The sequence below is a fragment of the Hyperoodon ampullatus genome (genome assembly GCF_949752795.1).
Source record: "Hyperoodon ampullatus genome assembly, chromosome: 5".
Classification (NCBI taxonomy): domain Eukaryota; kingdom Metazoa; phylum Chordata; class Mammalia; order Artiodactyla; family Ziphiidae; genus Hyperoodon; species Hyperoodon ampullatus.
Window position 1 is genome coordinate 117,750,342 of NC_136918.1, and position 24,023 is coordinate 117,774,364.

The following is a 24,023-nucleotide window of genomic DNA, read 5'->3' on the forward strand; positions in this document are numbered from 1 at the left end:
ATGCTCGTCATATTTTTCATTCTAATGTATTCTTTAGAATCATATAATTCATTCATTCATAGATTTATAGTTCATTCAACATTTATTTAGCATCTATTATGTACCAGACACTCTTTTAGAGTCAAAAAAGAATTACAAGTGGTTCTTCTCTCAAATATCCACCATCAATGACCGCTGCTCTCAGGATCCTGTTGGATTCCATAATTTTCGTAATTTTGAAGATTAAATGAGCTAACCTTTATAAAATCCTTACATGATTCCAAACACATTGAAGATACTTACAGATGTTATTTCTCATTAGATTAATTATTCATTAATAGTTACATGGAATTCTGATAATGAGGTAAGAATTGAACATAAATACAAACAAACACACACACATATTGGTATACATACATATAACTTCTTATTAAAATAAGCTAACCCAGTTCCTATTTTATTCAACTCATTCTCTTGCAAGAATAAAGATAATTCACTTGCATAACTAAAATTATTTTAACTAATATCAAAATACTGTGATTCCAAGAATGCCACATCCAAACTGAATGAGCTTATGTCTGGACATTTCTTAACTTCTTAGGCTTCAATAAAGTTCCCACAGACGTTCAAAAAAAGAAAGGGAAATTCACAGAATTTCCCTTTAAAAAATTCTAATAGACATCTGGAAAGAAGATGCTTACGATGCTTCAAATTTAATAAAGTGGGCTAATTTTGCAGTGCACTGAAAAGCCACCAGAGTGATGAAAAAATGTATACCCAGCTTTCAGCTCTGTTCTCAAAACAAGGAGGAAGTTTGTGTGCTGGATAACAAACCATCACCCATGTGAAGGAGTCCTGCCACCCATGAGGTCCTCCATCCTGCCTCTACACCTGATTTCAAACATGTGGTGAAAAAATCACATGAAGAAGTCTCCTAAATTATCGAATAGATCACACCACAAAGAGAAATGTTAGTCAATATAGCTAGTTTGAGCCCAGGTGGTTAAAGCAAGTTACTAAGAATGACAAGATTTTTATAGCTTTTCTAATTTCTTGATTTAACACATTTGAGAAATAATAATGGTAGAACACTTATGGATTATCAAGCACACTTCCAAATGCTTTACATGGAGTAATTCATTTAATCCTCCCAACAATCCCATGAGGTTTATACAGTTATGTGTCTTCAATTTACACATGAATAAACTGAGGCACAGAGCAGTCAAATTCTTGCCTAAGGTCACATAACTAGTAAGTGGTAAAACTGGGAGTTTATGCCTGATGCCTTAATGAGTACACAATGCTACTTCAATACTTGACTACACACATACAAAATCTACCTGTCATCTAGATTAGAGATCCCACAAACGAACTGTTGGCCAGAAGAGAGAATGGCTAGAGAAATGTAATACTATATGCCACTACTAAACAAAAAATTCAGAAAGCACACTTTTACTAATATGAATAATTTAGTGTTTTTTGCACATAATTCTTTTTTTTAATTGAAATATAGTTGATTTACAATGTGTTAGTTTTAGGTGTACAGCACAGTGATTCAGTTATATTTAGTTATGTGTATAACTAAAGAATATATATGTAAGAATCTTTTTTAGATTCTTTTCCTTTATAGGTTATTACAAAATATTGAGTATAGTTCCCTGTGCTATACAGTATGTCTTTGTTGGTTCTTTATTTTATGCATAGTAGTGTGTATATGTTAGTATTATTTGGACAGTATATTGATGTGTTTTGAAGGCACTAATCATTTTGTGAATGCCATCATCATCATCAAAGAATGCCCAGTAATTTATGACAGCATATTTAGTTAAAAATGGGCACTTCACGAATCATTGAATTTAGATGAGAGACTGCACATTGGAGGCCCCCCAGTATATTACTGTAATAAAATTATGGTTCTCAGGGAAAACAGATTTTATCCCCCCATGAGAATGCAATGAAGAAGCAGAAGCAACCTCAGCTCATTGTGATGGGAAAAGTAGACTTTCTTGCCAGCCCACCAGTTCCTATCAAAGAGTAATAACCCTATACACTAATGAATTCTGATTTCCCCAAGAGAAGCAGGTGGTGTATGGCATCCCAAAAAGGCTCATCATCTCAGGGCAGACCTTATAGCTTGTAGTGCCTGGAGAATGCACGGGTACTGTATCTAATCCATGAGGGACAGAGCTGGTAAATTGCATAGAACTTTGCCATTCGTCTACCCGTGTGCCAAGTGAGCTTTCTATCAATCCTGAGCTAACGAACTCCTCTCACAGTGTTATAAATATCCAGGATGGCAAAACAGGTTACTTAGAGGATGGTTATTTGCATTATAAAAGATTCTTCCTTTTCAAAAAGATTCTTTTCCAGACTTCCATTGTTTTTCATGGAAAAGCATTTTATTTTAAATATAGCAGTGTGTACATGTCAATCCCAAATTTCCAGTCTACCCCTCCCTCCCACCCTTCCCCCCTGGTAACCATAAGTTCATTCTTTAAGTCTGTGAGTCTGTTTCTGTTTTGTAAATAAGTTCATTTTTATCATTTTTTAGAACTTTCTTAAGTATCCTTAAATGTGTTCTGACTTATGAAATTATATTTACACAAGGTTTTAGAAAGGGGAAAGACAACTAATGTTCAGATTTCATGTTGCCTGCCACTTATATCATTATTTTATTTAATCCTCAGAGCCACAAATGGAACAAAAGAAAACCAAACAAACTTGCAAGAAGTGTGATAGGAAATAAGATGGGTAAAAATATCAACTTCCATCCTTACAGTGGAAAAGCACCAAACTGGCACTCCAGGACCTGGCTTGATCTCCCAGGTCTGCTACTAAACTGGGCCAGTTCCAAGAACCCTCTCAGAACTGTCTCTACATCAATAGTATGAAGGTTAGTGAACAAGAACTTGAAAATCTCTTCCAGTAAAAACAATCCATGTTTCCTTATCTACAATATTTCAATCCAAAGTCAGTAGGGATGACAAAAGGTTTTAAGAGAAAATTAAAATGGGAATGGGCTTTTTTTGCTTTACAGCTTTTTCTTTAAAACATGAATAAAGAGATAACCATGGCTTTCATTAGATTCAATTAGTAATTATATCATGAACTTAGGAAATAAAAAAGAGAATAGGGCATAATTAACCTCAATCCATTGATTTTATTTTATTTTAACATAAGTTTCTATTTATGGGAGGAAACTAATTATAAACAACAGAAAGTGTTCACATATGAATTGGTGGTAGAAGAATAGCTGTATGTGATCGTAGATATAATGGGTAAAAAATAAAAATGAAAGAAAAGTGCAGTGTTTTTTATGAAAGTGATCTATGTTTTATATGTCAACTTGTTATGAGTCATTTCACAATCTAGAAATCAAGAAAAGGATGGCATGCACTGTTTTGACACTGACTCCTCTTGTTCATAGTTTGATGAAGACCTAGCTTATGGGATGTCATTGTTAGTCTCATTTTCTTCCTTTAGTGTCTATGTTATTAATAGCTATGTCAGTGCTGATGTTAATATGGAGACAGAACAAAAGAACTCCCAATTTTAATAGTTCGGAGGCAAGTAAGAAATGCAGCTGAGTGTTTAGAATATCAACCTGGGAGTCACCTACCTTGACTTCATTACTCACCTATTCTAAGATATGTCACATTTCAGTGTCCATTTATTCGTTTATAAGACACTTGGCTCTAAGTGATTTTTAAGGCCTTTTCTGGAAGATGCTAGGACAATGTGCAAGGATAATGTCTTACCTTCCTTTCACCACTTTTAACTGTACTTCTTCCTTTTCAAGCCCAGCTTAAATCTCACCTTCTCCACTGAACTTTCACGGTTAAACCACAAGCCACTATCATGTTCTTAGTCATAACACATTATTGATCATTTACTTTGTGCCTGCCACTGTGCTAATAATGTTAATTGCACTGTCACTTTTTATTCTCAAATAATGAATGAGAGTAACAAGCAGTTTCCTCATTTTATAGGAGAAGAAACTGGGCTTAAAGAATTTAAGGAACTTGTCCAAGATCACGTAGCTGGTAAATTTCAAAGCTGCCATTTTTATAAAGTTTATTTGACCCCCAAGTGTTGTGTTTCTGACTATTACATTATTTTTTTTTTGAAATTCCTTTTGAGAAATATTGTAGAAGTTGGGCTTGATACTTATAATACAGCATTTAATTACATAGTGTCTTATTTTATTCTCTAGATTTTTTTTTTTTTTTTGCGGTACGCAGGCCTCTCACTGCTGTGGCCTCTCCCATTGTGGAGCACAGGCTCCAGACGTGCAGGCTCAGCGACCATGGCTCACGGGCCCAGCTGCTCCGCGGCATGTGGGATCTTCCCGGACCAGGGTACGAACCTCTGTCCCCTGCATCAGCAGGCAGACTCTCAACCACTGCGCCACTAGGGAAACACTCTCTAGATATTTCTGATATACATATTTCTACTGTAGTTGACAACTCTCATTCACTAAACCTAAAATCAATGTGTAGAAGAAGGAGGAAGAAGAAGAAGAAGGGAGAAAGAGAAGGAGAAGTGAAGGAGGGAAGGAGAGCAGGAAGAAAAGAAGGAAAGAAAGAGAAAAAAAGAGAAAAGAGAAAGAGAAAGAAAGAAAGAGAGAGGGAGGGAGGGAGAGAGAGAGAAAGGACTCCCATTGTTACTAGGATGAGATATGTGGCTTAGGTCTTATGCATCACATGGGCAAACTTAAGACACTGATTCAAAACTGACTAACATGGGAGAAAATGTAAGGTGTGGGCATCCATTTTTAATGTAGCAAATCTCAGCAGAGATAGTGTGGTTCTGGAGCCTACTGCTATGATAGTAGCTTCTTGATTTGGATACTTCCTGATGGTGGCGGAAGCAACAGCTCTCCTGGGGGTGGCAAGTTTTGCAGTGTGCTTCTCAGTAATTTCTGCAAGCTTGGCTAGAGTATCTATCTTCAGCCTCCCAACAATTCTGAGATTTCTTTAAGCTGTAATCCATTTCTTTCTGCTTAAATTAGCTAACGTGGATTTGGTTATCTTCAAATTAATCCTGATCAATAACTTATCAAGTTAATTTTAGGTCCTGTATTAGTTATCTATTGCTATTCAATATATTACTCCAAAATGGAATGCCTTAAAACAATATACATGGATTATCTCACAGGTTCTGTGTGTCAAGAATATGGGTATGACTTAAACGGGTCCTCTGATTCAGGTTTGCAGTCAAGTTATTGGCCCAAAGGTATGAGGTTTCATCTAAAGGCTTAGCTGGGAAGAGTATCCTCTTCCAAGCTCACTTAGTGATTGTTGGCAGCATTCAGTTTTCTGAAGCCTGTTGAAATGAAGGCCACTGTTCCTTGCTGGTTGTAGGCTGAATGCTGCTCTTGGTTCCTTGCCACCTGGGCCTCTTCTAGATGGGATCTGGTTTCACCATAACGTGCAAGCAAGAAAGCAATGGAGACAGTCCTCTTGCAAGACAGAAGTTATAGTCTTGTATAACTTAATCATGGAAGTGACTTCCTATCACCTTTGCCAAATTCTATTGGAATCAAGTCTCACACAAAGAAAGGTGAGTATTACATAAAGACATAAATACCAGAAGGCAGATGTGATGGTGAATTTTATGTGTCACCTTGGCTTGGCCACACAACCCAGGTATTTGTTCAAACACCAAGTGAAATTATCATTTAAGTCAGTAGACTTTAAGTAAAGCAGATTACTTTGTATAATGTGGCTGGACCTCATCTCAATAGTTGAAGGTCTTAAGACAAAAAAACTGTAGTCCCCCAAGGAAGAGGGATTCTGCCTCTAGACTACCTTTTGACTCTTATTACAACATCAGCCCTTCCTTGAGTCTCTAGCCTGCTAGCCTGCCCTCCAAATTTCAGACCTGCCAGCCTCCATACCGGCATGAGCCAATTCCTTAAAATAAATTTCTCTTTCTATATATCCACATCCTATCAGTTCTATTTCTCTACAGCGCCCTGATTTATACAAGAGGGTTCATTAGACGCCATCTTAAAAGTCTGCCTTCCACAGTTCCAAAAGGAAAATAATACTGTTTTAGGTTAGAAAACACTCCCCCTTCCAAAAAAATTTAAAATGTACACATGGAACCATTTTAGAGCAGCAAGGGACCTTGGAGACCATCTAGTCTAACCTTATTATCTTATAGAGGTGGAAACAGAGAACCAGATAGTGTAATGACTTATTCAGCGCTATTTAGGAACAAAGCCAGGGTAAGAACTCAGTTTTCTCTCTTAAGGTCCTTACCATTGGCCCATAAATTATCCTAAGTTGAGAGCTGAGAATTGCACTAATTGCCTGAAGACTGATTATAGTGAAGGAAAATCTTCGTGGACAGATAAACTACTGATCAGCTGGGTTATTCTTCCCTTCAGTCACTCTTCCGATAGCAGGTAATTGTTTTGTACCAGTGCTGCCTCATCCTCCAACCCAGATTCCTTAATGATCAGTAGTGTTCACAGCCAAGATGGCAGGCTGGGTCATGGATCCTACCAGTGGCTATGAAAGAGAGCAAAGCTAACTGGCCAAGGAGGGATTAAACCCTTGACCTTGACCTCATTAGTGCTGAGCTCTAACCAACTGTTAGACATGTATTGTATCATTTGTCTTTAAAACTATGAATCTGCTATATTACGCTCTTATTAACATCTGGTAGCTGGGAACAATTTAATTGATTTCTCCAGTGATTTTATCAATGCAGAATGTTGATGAATGTGAGTACAATTAAAAATTAAACTTTCATTTAAAAATATTTAAGTTAAAATGGACCCCCCCCCAAAAAAAAACAGCACCTGAATTATAAATTAGGCTAACAAGAGCCACCGTGACAGATTTTCTTGTTTACTGTTATTTACACATGGAAGGAAATCTAGGAATGAATGTCAAACATTGCACTCAAACTGGGTGTTCATGATTTGAGGCAATTTGTGGAGATTAAAATCTTGGGTTTTCTAATGCACGTAACAATAAATCCTATTGCTTCTTCTTGTCCAGCCTGGTAAAAATCAATGCTTTTAGGTAAGGAGTGTTGATTACAAATTATTTTGAGCAGTTATTTTAAAATGATCCAAGCTCAAAGGAGAGTTTGACTTAAAGTCATTTAATCAAGGATATTAAATTAAAGGATCACTCTGCCCTGGTGTGATGGGTTGTAGAAGGAAGGAAAATGAACATGAACATGCATTTTGCCAGGTGCTTAACGTTTGTTTTAACATTTGATCCTCACTACAAACCAAGAGACAGACATTTTTATCCATATTCTATTGCTCAGAAAACTTAGGGTTAGAGAAATTCAAAATCATTCTCAAGGATACACAGTTCTCAGCTACCTGGGGAGCAGGAATAAAACTCAAGTTTATTAACTTCATTGCCCATCTCAAGTTCTCTCTGCTATGTCCTGTATATACATATATATTTATACACACACACACACACACACACACACACACACACACATATATATATATATATATATATATATCAGATAGTATTTAATGTACATATAAAAAGGTTGGTTCTTTATCTTCCTGTCTTCCCCTCCTCTTCACTTCTCATCTCCCCAAAACATACTCTCACATTCAGCCTCTCCTACTGTCTCTAAGTCTTGCATAGATGTACATGCATAGCACACACACACACACATGCTTGGGACAGAAAGGCCAAAGAACATTAGTATTTGGGAAGCCAGAGCTGCAGTCTTGACTCCATCCCTCATTTCAGACAAGTCATTAATCTCAGCCTCCTCATTGGTTAATATACTTGGTCCCTCTGGTCTTGTCTCTTCCTAAAAGTATATAACTAAGTGTTTATCTTCAAGTATTTTTATACCTTATATTTCTTTTATAAGTATACTTATATATATATACTTATATATACTTTTATAAGTAAAGTAGGGGATTTATATTATCTGATTACTCTGATGCCTCAACATCACCAGCAAATTCAAGCCTCTAATTCTATGCTGTCCAAAATTGTAGCCATTTCTCGCGGTATGTGGCTATTGAGCAATTGATACTTGGTTGGTCCGATCAAGGAACTAAATTTTAATTTAATTTAATCTTAATTTCGAAATTGAAGCTGGGTCAAAAATACACAATTTTTATTGTTTCATTAGGAGCAGGATTCACTTTAACCATTGAAACTTTAGCATCTGAATTGAGATATATAAGATACACACCAGGGGCTTCCCTGGTGGCGCAGTGGTTGAGAGTCCGCCTGTCGATGCAGGGGACACGGGTTCATGCCCCAGTCCGGGAAAATCCCACATGCCACGGAGCGGATGGGCCCGTGAGCCATGGCCACTGAGCCTGCGCATCTGGAGCCTGTGCTCCGCAACGGGAGAGGCCACAACAGTGAGAGGCCCGCGTACCACACACACACACACACACACACACACAAATATATATATATCATTAACTTTTTATAATAATTACATGTTGAAACCATAATCTTTTAGATATACTTGCTTAAATACATTATTAAATAAATTTCCACCTGTTTCTCTTTTTAAAAATGTCACTCCCTGGGTCAGCAAACTTTTTCCGTGAAAAGTCAGATAGAAATATTTTAGGCTCTGTGGGCCACATACAGTTTCTATGACATGGTCTTCTCTATTTTTGTTTTTGTTTTTTAAAAAATTGTTTTAATGCAAATGCTGTTCTTAGCTCTTGGGCAGTACACACACAGGCCGCCTGGGGCAGTAGTTCTAGCCGCAGCTCTACAGTGACACATTTGCCTTTCTAACCCCAGTGCTCAGTAGCAAGAAGGAATGCTACTCTCTGAAACTGAACTAAGCTGAATCCATACCTAGGATTGTTCTCCTCATTTTACGAAGAGGATACTGAGGTCTAGAGAATCTAAGCAAATTTCCCAAGTCAAATAGCTGGTAAGTGCAGAGTTAGAATGAGAATTCATATCTGCCCAGCTCCAGGGCTCACGTATGACACTGCATCATACATTCTCCATTATTAAGACTTTCCTTAGTTTGATTAATGAACCTTCACTGATCCATTCATTCAGTAGTCATTGAATGAATATTTGTGCAACATACAAGTAATAGAGACATTTCCCCTGCTCCACATTTAAGCTCATTCTTGAAAAGGTTCAAATATCTTACCAATTTAATTTATGAGATACAAAATGAAGTGGAAAATTGATAATTATTTGCTAACTTCAATCAATATAGATGGCAAGCCTGATAATTCAGCCTTGATCCTGTTAACCACAATTGGCAGAGATACAAACATTTTATGTTCTTACTTTTTTTCTAATTCAAGATGCTTTATTAGCTTCAGACGTAATAAAGAGGTGCTAAAATAGGTAGAGAATCAAGGAGTAACAGCCTACATTTTAACAAATGTAATGATAAAGTAGTCGATCTCTAGTGAGGCTAGTATGTTAGTCTATTTTCTTTCAGCATGTTTGTTTAGTTGCATGATCATTCACGCTGTCAAACTTTATAGCTAGGTTTTTTTGGGGGGGTTTGTGTTTGTTTGTTTTTTTTGGCAGAAGACCTCCAAAACTCTCTGGCTTTGCCATATACTATAAGTGGATCTCTTATTATTTATCTTTATGAAATTTAATAAAGTCTCATTTTAAATCAATTTCTCTTTAGACCAGCTCTCCATTACCAACCCCTCCTAGAACTGCAATTAAAATGTAAAATAGATATTTTTGATGTTCTTCATTTAAAATCCCAACATTAACTTCTTTCCCTTAAATGCCTTCTCTATCCTTAATTGTGCAGTTGGTCTACAACTGATCATCTGCTTTGGGACTCTGAAGCATCTTCCGTCCATCTGTGTAACTCCTCATTTTGATTAACATGGTGTTTTCCACATAGAAAAGCTCCTAATAAGTATGCATAAATAAAATAGCTTTTTTTTTTTTTTTTTGCGGTACGCGGGCCTCTCACTGTTGTGGCCTCTCCCTTTGCGGAGCACAGGCTCTGGGCACGCAGGCTCAGCGGCCATGGCTCATGGGCCCATCTGCCCCGCGGCATGTGGGATCTTCCCGGACCGCGGCACGAACCCGTGTCCCCTGCATCGGCAGGCGGACTCTCAACCACTGCGCCACCAGGGAAGCCCAAAAAAATAGCTTTAAGGGAAGCCAGGAAGCCTAGGGTTCTTCTTTCATCTTGGTTTTTCTTTTCAATTCATGTGGCAAATGACATTTTTAGTATGGGCTACAAATTTCCACTGTAACAACTAGATATGCTGTCGGGTTGGGTGTAAAGACTTTAAGTTTGAGAGCACCTCTCCTTTCCAGTAAAATTAAAATCACAAATCCATTTGGGCTGAGGACTCTCAGAGCTTGAGGAATAACTCCATTAACTTTAGGGATGTTTTCATAGTATTTTCAGAACATTAATCCAAAAGAAGAATCTATTTCCAATTCTATTAAAACTGGTCCAAATCTCTTTTTCCTTGAAAAAAAAAAAAGGAAAGTGAGAATAGTAGTAGAAAAAAAGCATCCATTCTTCAGAGGCTTAGATGGAAAGTCAGGAGTAAAGTTCTAAATCACTAAATTTCATTATTAAAAGACTAACCTTGTTTTACCCAAGCTGTGGAATCATTTTAATTAGGAATAAAGTAGGTATCAATGATAATTTGATACAACTGGTATAATTCAACAATTGAATAGTTGAATCAATAATTGAACCAGTTGTTTTTCAGTATATATATATATATATATATATATATATATATATATATATATACACACACACACACACACACACACACACACATTTATGTTTGTATATATGCATATATTTTAAAATTAGTGAGTATATATATTATATGTGTATATATAAAATGTATATATATACCTCAGTATTTAATTATATATACAGAAAGACAGAAATATACAGACAGAAAGAGACAGAGCTGTAGCAATTTAAATCATGTTTTTATTATTCTCATCTACTTTTGCAATGTAGATGAAGTTTGATAACAATCCTAGTAGACTGGTTGGCCATGAACTTTTTTATTTTTCATGCATACCTATTAAACTCATGTGTTTAAGGAAATATCTTCAGGCCTTTCAGCCTATTCAATTTGTCTTTTTAATTGTAGCGTAAAAATGTTTCCAAACATTTTGCAATGTCAATTGACAGTATCACTGTAAATGGTCTCTCTCTCTCTCACATTAAGATGTAAAATATATTGCTGCTTCCTCTTAAGCATATCTGTCAACATCAATATCTTCTGGGTATTAAAAAGTATACAGAGTTGAGGGAAGAGTTTCCACTGCACTAAATTTTAAAAATTATATTTACTTACTAAGACTTATTATTGAACTTGTTTACAAACTTACAGTACATTACCTTTTAGTTGATCTAAGTTTCGGGGAAACAGAAATGTTCTGGAAGCTGGGAAAATAAGAAGTTTTCAAGGACCCCAAAGAATAAAACTGGTAGCTGTACAGGCAAGTATAAAACTCGGAGGTATTTTACTCTAACCCTTTCTCTAGAGCAAAACAATATCTGGGTTTGAATCCTGGGTCATCCTCTTTTTAAGTGGGAAAGTTATTTAACATTTCTCAACATTTCTAAACCTCTGTAAAGGTTTATTGTAAAGATCAACACAGATAATTTCATATATAACATCATCTAGTGTAGTTAATATCATTTTTTTGTTGTTATTGGGGAAATGTGTGATTGCAAGGGTAAGAGGTGGCATCTAAATCTATAAGTAGAGAGAAGTTCTTTATTTGCTGCAGACATAGGATCTTTTGTATTGTCCTAAGTCACAATAGAAGCCACATAAGTTTATTAGAATGGGATTAATACAAATAGAGCACAACTGACTAAGAAAACTGCCTGCACTGTAAAACAGGAACAGGGCCAACTTTTCAGAGCATGGAGAACTCTATGTCTCTAGTAATTATAAATATAATTCACAAAAACCATTTGCCTTTGCATTCTAGTAATACTCAATATTTTGTAAGTAAGTTGATGGTGTGTGTCCACAGACTTTAAAGCAGCCAGAGGTGTGCTGGAGTTGACACTAGAGAGAATGAATAATTAAATATTCAGGTATTGTAAGCCTGTTATTAAACCATTGGTAGCTTGAAATCAACCATGGTAGGAGCAGTCACACCATGGAAACTGGCAAATGCTATTATACAAATCTCAGGTTCCCTGCATCCACCCCAAAAACCTGGTTGACCAGTAAACTGCTGATAAACTGCTGATGCAGGCATATATATATTTACTTGCCAGCTTTAACACTTAATGGTTTATAGTCTTTAACAAGTTAGGTTGTATTTCTCTCCTGCATTTTCCTCATCTAGAAAACAATACAATTATTTCTTTGTCAGAAGGTTGCTTTCGTTTAAGTGATTTAAGTTACATAATCACCTAATACATACTTTGTAAATGGTAGTTCATACTAATAAGCCATAATCATGTAAGAGACAACAGTGGAGAACAAAGCAGAAACTAAAAGTTAATGAACAACTTTCCGAAAACAGGGTGTTTTTGCTGTATTAACAGGTTTCATTAAGCAAGTGATTCTAAATATATAATAGAGAAGAGGTGATCCACTCAAGGTTCACTCACCATGAAGAGACTGCTGTGTAAGTTTCCATTTTCCCCAGAGGGTGAGAAAAGAGAATCAGTTCTACCAGAAGTTCTCTCTTGGTGAGCTTGTTGTTCTGGGACTGGCTCATATAAGCTGTCCATAGAGCCCTCCTGCAATAAAGAGAATTCTGAGTCAAGGAATAATAAAATGATAATTTTCATTGAAAAGTCATCTAACCATCTACCCACCTTTATACAGTACCCCATCTAAATGAGCCCGTGCATTGGGATTACAAGTTTATGGTATGCCAGTGTTCAACAGTGAACAAGAGAGTAAAGAGAGGCATTCTTAGCACTTATTACAGAGCCAGGAATTCAAACAAAACTCTAAGTGTTGGGGAGCCATGCACAAAATGTGGCAATTTCTCAAGAAGCATGATGAAGACATCAAGTTCAAGGTACTGAATAAAGACCTATTTGGACACCAATAAACTGTGTTGGGTGTCAGGTCATAGGTTTTAGTTATATGTATCGCTCTAATTAGGGTACTAATTAGTACATGTCCTTGTATAAGAAACACAATTTGTTATACTTCAGCTTCCCCAACTGTAAATTTGCAGTTTTATCCACCTTACAGAGGAACTCTCAGGATGAAATGAATATAGTGTATGCTTTGGAACAGCAGAAGTATTTCACAAGTACAATAAAGGCATTCATATTAATGTTTACAGTATTTATCTTAATAAATAATATTGTTCATTTGTTTTTATAGTTTTATGGAATAATGAATTTTAACATGTATGAGTTTGCATTTAAAACCATTGTAAGCTCTATGTTAAATCCCCTTTGTATTTGGGAAGCAAACTTAACTGAATTGACTTCTTATGTTTTTTTTCCTTTTAAGACAGAATTGGTCTAGTTATGGTGTCATCTGGAAACAATCTTAAGGGAAAGAGGTATACACTTAATATATTGAAAATTTCTAGGCATAGTAACTGGGGAGGCTGATAATGGTGGCATCAAAACAAAGATCTGCTGGATTATGAAAAAGTTTTCTTGCTTTAAACAATGAGTGTTGCACTGAAAATGTTCTCATCTTTAAAAATATATTTTATTAAGATATAAGCAAAGTTAAGATTGAATTGTATTCACATTGTTTACCTTTAAAACTTTCAACCAATGTGTTCTACAGTTCCATAATTCAAGTAACTTCTGCTCCAAACACATGGCAAATTATTGGGAAAATTTGAAAGACTTAAGTAAGCCCTAAGACATTTGTGCTCTAAATACCTAAACATGTAGGGAAACCAAAAACCTAACAGAAGCACAAAGTGGTGAATGGAGGTTAAGCTTTGGACCTGTTAGTTGTCCACCTACAAACGGGCAGCCTTGATGGATCTTGGGCCTGGTGGTGTAATGTGTAATAGCTTTCCTCCACATAAAGCAAACTCTGTGCGGAAATCCAAGGGCTGCAGCAGTACCCACAGCTATGAAAAGAGGTTGAAAAAATCTCCTACCCATAGCTGCTGGGGCTCTTGCTTCTAGGAAGCTGTCGGTCAGAAAAGCAAAATTCAACAATGCAGCTGGCACACTGGGATCAGAAACAAGCTGCCAGCTGGCTCAGTGATGGATCAGTAATACATCAAATATAACCTTGGGATGAGAACCCTGGACCAGCAATGTAAGCCTCGGTTCTTAACTGGGGCCTCAGAGAGACTGGAGATTTATGCCTTACAACCAAATGGAGAAAGGTAAAGAGGCCAGGAAGGAGAGAAAAGAGAGAGAGGGGAGGATGGAGGTAAAAGGGAAAGGAGTGGGAGAGGGAGAGACAGAGAAGAGACACACAGAGAGAGACACAGAGAAAGAAGAGAAAAAGAGTTATCATTCAACATTAGCCAAAACACAAGAAGGGATCGAATGCTGAGAAAGAGAGTCAACTGAACTGACCATCTGAAAATAAAGCCATTTCCATTCCAAATGAAATTAAAATCATAAAATGGATGAAAAATAATTTCAGAAAAAATATTTATCATCTTCACAGAGCTAAATAAAAAAGGAATATAAAATTAAAAATAAATAATCTATGATGAAACCAAAACAGGCAGAAAGGAAACAAACACTAAATAATTTAAAAGTCTTGAAAATGAATAATGTAATCATAGAAATTTGTATTAAATAATCAAAAATTGGGATGAACTCTAGACCTCTCAAAAGAATTAGCAAATGCTGAAGAGTTCACCCAGGTTTCAGCATAAAAGGATAAATAGAAACACATTAAATATTCAGGTAAAAGTGTGGAGGACATTTTGAGGCATTACAACATCAGATTAATAGGAATTCTAGAAAAATAAAATGACAGATATTTCTCGTCATTTCAAGAAAACTATGAACTAATTTTACTTATAGTTGTAAGAAATCCTAAATGTAGTGTTAACAAAATTAAATTTAGTAATGTATTTTAAAATATAACATGGCCAGTTAGTGTTTAATACAGGAATAGAAGATGTTTCAATGTTTAAGTATACTGTAATTTGTTTAAAAGAAAGCTTATAATTTCAATAAATATTCTAAGGCATTTGAAAGATTTATTGTTATTCATCCTTGATAAAATCTCAGCAAACTGAGAAAAGACAGGACTTCCTCAACCTCATTAGAGTTATTTATCCAAAACCCCAGGAAGATGCAATTAAAGGTAATTAAATGAATGTTAGAAACAAGACTAGGATGCCTGCCATTATAGTGTTTTTACTTGTCAATGTTATAGAAGAGAGAGAGAAGCTGAGAATGGTATAATTGCTAAAGAAGAGGAAAACTTACAGATTATCTGCATTAAAAACCACAGACTATCAGAATTTTAGAAATTCAGCAAAACTACTTATTTGCAGTATCAATATCTGAAAATCAATAATGTATGTATAAATCAGCAAAGACAAATTAGGAAAAAAAATAATAACAGCAACCAAAATTCTTAGACTGCTAGCAATAAAGTTAGCAAAAGGTTGGGTTTGACATATGTACACTAATATGTATAAAATAGATAACTAATAAGAACCTGTGGTATAAAAAATAAATTAAATTAAATTAAAAAATTTAAAAAAAAGAATTTTATAGAGAAAATTATAAAACATCATTAAAGACTATGAAAGAAGATTAGAATAAATGAAGAGCTATCCATATTTGCAGATGGGAGGCCTCAACCTCATAATGAAGTCAATTTCCCCTAAAGGTGTAAAATTCAAATTCATTTTAATCAAAATCCTATCAAAGATTTTCATATAACTTGATAAGATGATTCTGTATTTATATAGAAACTCAGAGACTTTAGAAGTCCACAAGACAAGGAGAGGGTATTCTGAGTAAGGTATCTGCTTGGCGTTAGAGTTACCTTAATAGGTATGTAGAACAGTAATAAAGAAAAGGATGGAGATAAACCATTGGGATAAAATATATAAACCAAATAAAGATAAAGGCAGCATTTCAAATCACTGAAGAAATGGTTCAGGGATAATTGATTTGTAACCTTATTGGGTTACAAAGTCAAATTAAACTCTGTAACTATATGATGAGCTCAACAAGAAAATCACCTTGCTTCTAATGAGCAAGCTTTCTAAAAACCTTATCACGATGTAAAACTCTAAGAAAAATTCTGGATTCAGAGTGGCACACATAAAAGGATATTTCTGCCTCTCTTTTGAAAGATAGACCCCATTTGGAGTTTATAGATCCAAAATAATAGCAATCACCTTTAATGGATTATTTATAGTATCCTTGGTTCAAAAAGGGTAGTTCTTTAAGTTTGGCTTTATATTTCTCTTAAAAACCTCATTTACTAAAAGATTTACAATTTCCCCCTACACTTAAGAGAACGTTAACTCTTTCACTGACTTTCCTTAGTGGTAATCTTTATGTTATGCTTAATATTTTAAATCACCTCCTTCCTAGAGATTTAAAGGTCAATATATTTATATCCACTTCCACTTTTTAATTCTGTAATTTTTCCACTAAATCAGTAGCTTTAAATCTCTTTTTTAAAATGTTGTGTCCCATATGTTCACATTCCTACAGGCACAGATAAAATATGTTTTGAATTATGCACAAATTCCTGGCAAAAACGCCCCTCTTTCACAGCTCATAACAGCACAGTAGGGTATCACAACACCCTGGTTGAGAGCCCATATGCTAAATAACTTTATTTATTTATTCCCCAGGAAGGAATAAAAATACCTAAAATAGTTTTGATTTTTTTCCCCAAGTACCTTGTGGACATTTTTTATTAAAGCCATAATTAATTTTGATCACATATAAACTTCGGAATGCTTACATAATTTTAGTTAGTGTTCATGGTGGTTCAGCCTAATCCAATATGTTTCTGAGCAAGGAACTTTTTAAGGATAACTTTAAAAGATGCAAAAGAGTTGCAGTCAAATTGAGTCCATGAGGCATAGCTTTGAAGCAATCCTTTTTGAGTATGTGCCTTCTTCCCTATATTACAGAGAAAGACAATCATGCTCATTACGTGGTTATATGTCTTTAGTAGCAGGATTACAAAGTGTATGCCACAGTATGCTGAGCTATGCTGTGTTATAGAAACATTAGCATACTGATTACAGTACCATTCAAAGTGATTTCAGAACACAATCATCTCTGCCGCTACACTGCCTCTTTCCGAGGGAAGTATATTCATGTAAACCACATATAGCTCTTTTACAGCAACTAGAAAAGAATGCACAATACCACTTAAATCACCCGAAATGGGATTTATCCAGTCAGATTTATATGGCACAAAGCAAAGTTGAGCACTGGCAGTTATTTTGTAAATTGGGACTATATAGGCAAACTGAACTCAATGATTCAGCCTGCCACAACTCACAATTGCATTTTTATTTTTCAAGATGCTCTAAGATTAAATCCCTTATCTCGACTTAAACCACCTCCTGTTTAGGTATTACAACCTATGTCAGCACCATCTCTAGCACTTATGTTAATCTTCTTTGCAATTTGGAAAAAAAAACAAACATCATAGTAAACCATTTTATTTCCTCAAATGACAGGGATCTCCCACAGACATCTTGAAAAACCAATGAATAGGCATAATACCCTGCTGTAAACACATATAGAAATGAATAAAATTATTTTTGAAATGAATTTTTAGCATTGGCAGGTGGTCACAATTGCAGGTTAGAGTTATAAAGTATTTCCAGATCTATGACTACCTGCTAACTTCCACTGATCCACTTCAGGCTAAAGAAAAAAAAAAAGCAATAATGTAAAAAAGAATTTGAGAGGTGCTTATACCCTGAATGAGCACATCTGCAGGTGTGGATTAATCTATTGTACCTTGCATTTACAGTGCTGTGTAACTCAGAAAGCTGCCTCCGTGGTAGGTTAACCAGACCAACATTGAACAGAATTCATTACTCAAACAATAAAGAAGAAATTTTGATTCCTAGGAGTGTCCCAAAGCAAAACCAGCAACCCAAACGCAGCATATTTTGAAAACAAAAAAACTCATACTCAATAATAAAAAGAAGAAAATAGTTCCTCAAAAATACTATTTACATATTCCACTTAGAAATTCAGTATAAAAATTTTAAGTAGTCATTGTTATAGATAAATATATACTTTTTTGTAAATTACTCGCCTCTGAATACAGTCTGCTTACGTTCTTTAATGAAAACATGCTTCCTCTTTTTCTGATGTGAACTTTCTTATGAGACCTTAAAATGTATTAATATAACACTTAGGAAGTTTAGGGTAAACCCGAATTCCACACAATAAAATAAAAAAGAGGATATAAATGGTGCATGTAAAAGAACACTTACCAGCGAAAAGCAGAAAAGATTCATTTTGGTCAGCTTTAGCCCCCTGTTGCTGTGCCCCCTGTAGCTCTTTCTTGCCTTCACAGCTGTTTGGACAGTTCTCCTGGGAGATTACTACGAAGTAAAATCCCTGCCATAATCCCAGGATTCACAGACCATTATCAAATGAGATGGGTCTTTATTGAACAATTTTCTAAATTAATGAGGAACGCTGACTAACAAAATGAGAGAATAAGACTTACCATGATCTTTGTAAAGAGATTTCAAAGGTGACAATAATATTCCTAAAATCTGGAGGAGAAATGCAATGAAAATAATCATAGCCCTACCTAACTAAATTGAGAATATGAAACACACCCTGAAGAAAATGTCATCCTCCAATAAAAAATAACACATTCTCTTCAAAGGGTTAATTTAAGGCTCTGGTACCATGTGCCTCCCCACATCCCATGCCTTTTATCTCTTCCATTAATTAAAATAATGTTGGATCTCTTATATAGAAAGATACTGAGATAAGCACTTTTTATGGTGGTAAAATATACATAGCTTAAAATTTTCCATTCTAACCATTTTTTAATGTACAGTTTTGTAGCATTAAGTATATTCACATTGCTGTGCAAACATTATCACCGTCCATCTCCAGAATTTGTCTGTCTTATAAAATTGAAACTCTATACCTTTAAACACTAACTCCCAATTCCTCCCTCCCCCTAGCCTCTACCACCATTCTACTTTCTAAGAATTTCACTATTCTAGGTACCTCATTTAAGTGGAATCATGCAGTATTTGTCTTTTGTTAATTGGCTTCTTTCACCCAGCATAATGTCTTCAAGGCTCACTCATGTTGTAGTGTGTGTCAGAATTTCTTTCTTTTTTAAGGCTAAATAATATTCATTGTATATGTGTACTACATTCCGTTTACCTATTCATTTGTTGATGGACACTTAGGTTGCTTTTACCTTTTGGCTATTGTGAATAATGCTGCTATGAACATGAGTGTACATAACTCTGTGTGTGTCCCTGCTTTTCATTCTTTTGACTATAAATGCTAAAGTGGAATTGCTGCAAAGTTAAATTTACATCTTGCAAACATGCTTATTCTTGAGCTGGTCCCAGACTTATTTTTCCTTTAAGTCACATTTAATTCTAGTACTCCCGTAAAGCGCATCTACAGTAGTCCCTTATCCTTTAATTAGGAATACGTGGAGAGATGCATTGGAAACTTCTGCTTTGGAATGTTATTAGCTAAGAATGCTTTGAATTTCATGTAACAGACTACCTGACTGAGTGCTTACTCATTACTTAGAGCTGTTCTTCTCATATAAGAACTGTTCTGCAGATTGACAATTGTTGGCATTGATGCAGAGGGTCAGTGAGGTCAGAGTCGTGGTCACTGGCTGCAGTTCCCTTTCCCTTCCCTTCAGGGTCTGAATGTCGATGCAGAAGCTCAAAGCATTAAGTCCTCACACTCTTGGATGAAAGAACCAGACATCATAGGCACTGATGTCAAGCAGCCTTCTGTGTTTAGCTGCCTTTCTCTGATTCCTACCAACAGCCTAAGCACCCCTGTAAGGTTCGTTCTTTCTGCATACTTTCTCAAGTTAGTACCTGTGGGGAGTACTATTTAAGGTATATTTTGAGAAGATGTAATATTAAAATTTAATCAAAACCAGATGGAACTAAAACTTTGAATCTCTTCCTTAGGGTCTCTTTTAGGAGCTATAACATTACTTCAAATCCCAATATTTAAAAAAAAAATTGATTACGAAATTTTCACACATGCTCAAAAGTAGAGTTCAGTAATACCTTTGACATATATACACTACCAAATGTAAAATAGATAGCTAGTGGGAAGCAGCCGCATAGCACAGGGAGATTAGCTTGGTGCTTTGTGACCACCTAGAGGGGTGGGATAGGGAGGGTGGGAGGGAGGGAGACACAAGAGAGAAGAGATATGAGGATATATGTATATGTGTAGCTGATTAACTTTGTTATAAAGCAGAAACTAACACACAATTGTAAAGCAATTATACTCCAATAAAGATGTGAATAAATAAATAAGTAATACCTTTGTATTTCCATCACCTATATGAAAAAAAATTATCAAGATATTTTGTTTTATCCTTATCATTCTTCTTTCCTGCGAAAATATTTTAAACCCCAAACAAAAGGCCATTTCACTCCTACATACCTTCACTTTGTATCTCTAAAAATTTTATGAAATTTTCTTAGATAATCAGAGTGCCCTTGCTACACTTAAACATTATTCCTTGATAACTTCAAACAACCTCCTTATGTCACACCCCCCGCAGAGAGAGGGAGTCTATTTCTCCAATCCCCTGAATGAGGCTGAGGTTGTGACTACACTGATAAATCTCTAGAATGTGGCAGCCATTATCACAGTGCTAGATCTAAGCCTAGTCTTTAAGAGGACTGCCAACTTCCACTTCCTTCTTCTTTGAACCCACCTGTCCTGTTGTGAGGAAGGTCAAGCAGCACATAAAGAGACTTACATGAAGGAACATTGAAGGCTCCTGTGACGGCCCCAGCTGCTCTCCAAGTTGGCAGCCAGCGCCAGTGCACTAGCGTTGTAGGAGAGACCATCTTGGGAGTAAATCCCCAAGTCCCCGGCAAGCCAACCTAGCTATGCCAAATGGAGCAGAGAGCTGTCCCCCAAGAGGCCTACCCGAGTTACAAGACTGTGAGAAAAGAAATTATTGTTTTTTTAAGCCACTAAATCCTGGGGTGGTTCGTTATATGACAAGATAGCCAAAGCACTTTCCATAGTTAAATTCCCCAATGATTTTTTTTTTAAGTAATTTTTCATTTGCTCCATTTGAATCAAGATCAAACAAGGACCACATGTCATATTTGGTTATCATGTCTCTCAAGTGTCTTTAATCTAGAACTCCTTGCTTCTCTCTCCCCCGCCCCCACTCTCTCTCTCTTTCTCTTCTTTGCCACTAACTTTCGTAGAAATTTGGTGTTGTAAAATGTATCACATTCAGAATTTTCTTTTTGCTTCTTTGTGCATCATTTAACTTGCTCTTCTGTCTCTAGTATCTCCTCTAAATGAAAATCAGCTCTTTCCTACCAATGGAAATTGGTAAGAATCTGAATCAACTCTTTGCAAGAACATTTCATAGGTGGTTCTGTGTGCAGTACATTGTATCATGTCAGGAATCACTCACTATTTCCCCCTTTCGCTGATACTGGGTTTCTACTGATTAGACAAACTTAAATAAATTATTTCATTAGGAGCTACAAAATGATCTTATAAATTGTAAAAGTCATCCCACACTAATTCACTGGAAAATTTTGTAAAGTAGAAATGTCTTTCATCACCTAGTGCTATGGTTTACCTAAAGCATAGCACATAGAGGAAAAAGCAGGACACATGACAATTTCAGAGTAAGGAATTAGTGCTCCAGTTACTTTTTTCAATGGTACCCAATGAATTTATTATTTTTCTCTCCCTCCTCACCTCCTTCTTCTTCCTCTCTCTCTTTCTCATGACATTATGAGCTTATAGACTTTTATATACACAATATGCTTCAGCTAATCTCCCATATTCTTGATGCCCAATTATGTCCTATCTTTGGCCATTGACAGACTTTCAGTAATTGTATTCTAGAAAAGAACAACTTCACATTCTCAGAGTTTCTTGAATTCCAGCACAACAGGAAGTTCTGGGATCATTTTCTTCCTCAGATCAAGAGTCAGCCATCCATCCAAGGAAAGCCTGGAATCTTTCAATAGCTTCTAAAAGGCCAAATCCACGTGCCATGGTATTTTGCTGTTAATTTTTTCTCTCTGATTCTCATTTGCTTGGTTTTTTTCCCAATTTAAAAAAATTGGGGTATAGTTGCTTTACAATGTTGTGTTAGTTTCAGACCTAAGTGTAAGACTGGACACTATAAAACTCTTAGAGGAAAATACAGGAAGAATACTCTTTGACATAAATCACAACAAGATCATTTCCTTGCTTTAAGACATCAGTTATTTCCCACACATAATGATTAGAGAACTTGTTTCTTCAAACTATGTATTTGTGGTACAATTTGGAGTCAGAGACCCCTCCTTGTAATCCTTCTGTTTCATGGACTCCTGTCATTTGGGAGGAGGTGGCTATTGGGAGAATCCAAAGATAAAACTGTAGTATCTAACTTTTTAAATCTTTGTAAAAATTTTCTCTCTGTACTTTTTTTTCAACTTGAAATTTTCCTAATACTTATATCTGGTAGAAGCAATAAAAACAATAAAATATCCTAAGATTCTTTCTGCAAAAGGTCTCTGAGGTGTTTCATGTTATACCAGGCACCCACTCCCCAAAAGTCATGGTTAATTTCAAAGGGCAGAGTAGGTCCTGGTGGGCACAGCAAATGCCCCTATTGCCTCCCCTCACATCTTTCTTTTCTCAGATGCTGAAAATTAACTGTCTTTTATCTATATCCTCTGCAGACATAATTTCTATATGTTGTAAGATGACAGTTACCTTTCTTTCCAACAGGTAGTTATTATGGTAGTGTACAAAGATCTTAAGCTTTGGAACCAGACAGACCTGCATTTGAATTCTGTAACTTACTATGAAATCCTTGACAAGTCACTTAACTTCTCTGAATGCCAAATTCCCACTTCTATAAAAAAAGCGATGATAGAATCTGTCTTAAAATCTGTTTATATAAATTGATACCAAAGTGTATAAAGTGAATTCCAGGAAGAATTCAGCAGACTGCTATCATGAATTAGTTTGGTCACGTCTTCCAATTAAAGTGCGTTAACATGAACAGCCACTAAATTTCACTGTCTCACTCGAGGAGAAGGAAGGAAGTGTGTGTCATGGCCAAAGTACATCAGAGCAGAAGCCACAAGATCTAGATTCTATACCTAGACCTAGAACTAAGGTACTTCGTGACAAAGCCTCCCAGACTCAAAGGGTTTTTCAGCTTCTTTATCAATGAAACAAAAGAGATAGACTAAGTCTTTCTCAACATTTTTTACGTAAAAGCACACACAAAAAACAGAAGTTTCCTCAAGGCCCTACCGGCCACTTCAGGTTCCAAGGAGATGCTATCTCAACACATCTATAACCATTCATAGTGTATCAGCAGGTACACACCAGTTCACCAGTTGTACACACCAGTTGAAAACTCTGGTCTGGAGGATATCTAGAATCCCTCTAGCTCCTGATACTCTTGATGGATAGTTCAGAGCAGGGAAAATGGTACAGTTAGAGTGAGGGCGAGGAAATGCCTTTCAAGTTAGATAGAGGTAAATCTAATGTTTATATTCAAACTTGTGGACTGCTGCATGAAATTATAGTACAAACAATTCTGAGACCCCACCATATCCCCAGGTGACACTTCCTTAAATTAAATTGAAATAATTTTAAATCACACCATCTTTTTCATCGCAAAGGAATGTCTTAACTCAATAAATAATCATTTATTGTTTCTGGTCCATTTCTAAAATTTCATAAACAAAGGAAAGATGTAAAGTCATTAATTTTGAAGAAGCTAATTAGAATAGTAGAACATAAAATACCTAACATTTTGCAAATAATGCATAGGCAGTATTACCATCATATCTATTAGCTGGTTAACCAAGGATAACATTGTTTTCCCATTTTTATATCATCTAGTATCAAAGGAAAAGAGAGGGAGAAAGAAAGGGAGAGAAGAG

General features: G+C 35.8%; 1 protein-coding gene across 1 annotated transcript in view; it reads right to left on the reverse strand.

Annotated features, from left to right (window-relative positions):
• Nucleotides 1–18,374, reverse strand: part of SAMSN1 (SAM domain, SH3 domain and nuclear localization signals 1) — a gene marked incomplete at its 3' end in the record, with an annotated part of 144,890 nt that extends 126,516 nt beyond the window's left edge. The window contains exons 1-3 of the mRNA XM_079705278.1: nt 18,345–18,374; nt 12,562–12,693; nt 7,569–7,782 (exon numbers count right to left, since the gene is read on the reverse strand). Of these exons, the coding sequence (XP_079561404.1) occupies nt 7,569–7,782; nt 12,562–12,693; nt 18,345–18,368 (370 nt within the window). The 5' untranslated portion in view covers nt 18,369–18,374. The remainder of the gene's footprint in view (nt 1–7,568; nt 7,783–12,561; nt 12,694–18,344) is intronic.
• Between the last annotated feature and the right edge of the window lie 5,649 nt (nt 18,375–24,023).